General features: G+C 32.7%; 1 protein-coding gene across 1 annotated transcript; it reads right to left on the reverse strand.

The window, feature by feature from the left end:
* Positions 1-237: 237 nt before the first annotated feature.
* On the reverse strand, positions 238-949 carry LOC111396475 (calcium-binding protein PBP1-like). Its single transcript, XM_023022903.1, has one exon. The coding sequence runs from the start codon at positions 697-699 to the stop codon at positions 337-339; it is 363 nt and encodes a 120-aa protein (XP_022878671.1). The 5' UTR covers positions 700-949; the 3' UTR covers positions 238-336.
* Between the last annotated feature and the right edge of the window lie 1,068 nt (positions 950-2,017).

Consider the following 2,017-nt stretch of genomic DNA (forward strand, 5'->3'; position numbering starts at 1 on the left):
TTTATTTTTGAAATAGTAAACTTAGCATAGGATTTTTGGAATGAGATCTTTAAAAGTAGGTTTTTAGAATGAGATTTTTAAAAGTAGGTTTTTATGTCATTTTCACCAAATAAAAAAAATGAAAAAATAAATCTATCCAATCCAATCCAATCCAACCCAAACCAAACCCACTATCATAAAAAAAAAAATAATAATAAATATAAATAAATAAAATGAAGCTATTTTTTATATCAAAAATAGTCAAACAAATTCAATTACTTTTTCAATTTGTGCATACTGTTTAATCCCGCGTCAATGGAAAATGAAAATCATTACAAATTAGAGAGTAGTAAATCTTTACAATGGAAAATGAAATTCTTGAAATCCATATTGAAAAGCTTCTTCCAGCAAAAAGTAAGACTGCTCCATCAACTCAGGGCTCAATCTAAACATCAGAACACAAAATTCCATCTGATTGAGTGCGCCATCTCCATCAAAGTCTCCTTCTTTTAACATAGTGTGAAGATCCTCATCAGACAAGTCTTTCAGCCCTAGCAAAGCAGAGTTCTTCTTAAGACTCTCAAATGTGATGACCCCTTTATCAGAATCCATCAAGACTTGAAACCCATTACAGAGTTCTCCGATTAGACCATCCCCACCCAACTTTTCTGCCATCAAGGGCAAGAAATCTTGGAAATTGGACTGACTTTTTGATGCCATGAAGATTGGTTTTTTTTTTTTTTTCAAGTGAAAGTTCCCTTTTTTTTTTTTTTTTTTTTGTTATATCCAGATTATTAGGGATGAAGAATGGTGTAATATATAGAGGAAAAGGTAGATGGTGAAGAGGGGTTTCTGAGAAGGAGAGTGAACCATTGGGGAAGGAGCACTTTGACAGCTAAGGAACAGTTTGTTGACATAAAACGAAGAAAAGGTCATAGAACCTTGCCCCCTTTTTGCAGGTCATAGAAAAGGTTCTAATTTAAATGAAGAAGAAATTGCCCCACGGCTTCTAAAGTGGGCGGCCGCCGGCAGACTTGTTCTGGAGGGCAAAATTGTCAGTTTCACAATGACGGTTTTTTATCTCGACTTCCGCAGGGGTATAATCGTCTTTTTAGTTTGTGGAGACCAAGTCTTTTGACCCCAACAATGAGCGAATATCTCATTGCTTCCTCGTCTTTTCACTCTTTTTTTATTTCTATTTTCGTTTCATTAATGCAGAAAAAGTTGTATAATTGTTCACAATGTAAATTGACCGGAGCGCATAGTCAACATCCGTAATGTAAAAGGAATTATCTATGTTGGACTAACTTTCTTTATTTTCCGTTTCGTAAGAGGCGGGCACGTATGACTGAGTGCATCGTCAACATTTGTAATGTAGAAGGAATTTACTTTGGATTAGCTTTCTTCATTTTCCTTTTCATAAGAACTACTTTTATAAAAGAGTTTCTTAAGAAAATTATTATATATGCCAATTTTTTCTAAACAATTTCTGAGTTGACAAAGCATGTCATGACCCAAATCTCATGAATATTCTTTTAAATCATTTCTTTTAAAAGATTTTGAATTTTCAAAAAATATTTACGTTTCAAATAATAATATAATTAACTGAGCACCATACTTAAATATTTCAAACTATCAACATGTGCCAACTTTTAAGGGAATTAAAAGCCAATACAAAAGCGAAATATCGAATTGCATATTTTTCAGATCTGCCATTTGAGAAGAGGCTTTCGTGCCATCGTCACTCCCGTCCCGCACTTATCATCTGTGATTGATAATACAAGTAAGTCTGCTGATTTTTTTTATGGCTTTTAAATTATTTTTTTTAAAGATTATTCCAAGAATATTGAAATGGTTACTTGAATAATCTAAAGTTATCAGGAAACTTATTCTAGATTTATTATGCTTAATAGGTTTTGTTGGTCTCAGGATCGATATTTATATAGAAAAGATTTGTAGAAAACAATTAAAATTGCAGAAATAAAAACAACAAGAAATTTCGACCCTTAAGGTCTGGATGTTCAGTCGAAGCCTACTC

This window comes from Olea europaea, chromosome 6, assembly GCF_002742605.1.
Source record: "Olea europaea var. sylvestris chromosome 6, O_europaea_v1, whole genome shotgun sequence".
NCBI lineage: Eukaryota > Viridiplantae > Streptophyta > Magnoliopsida > Lamiales > Oleaceae > Olea > Olea europaea.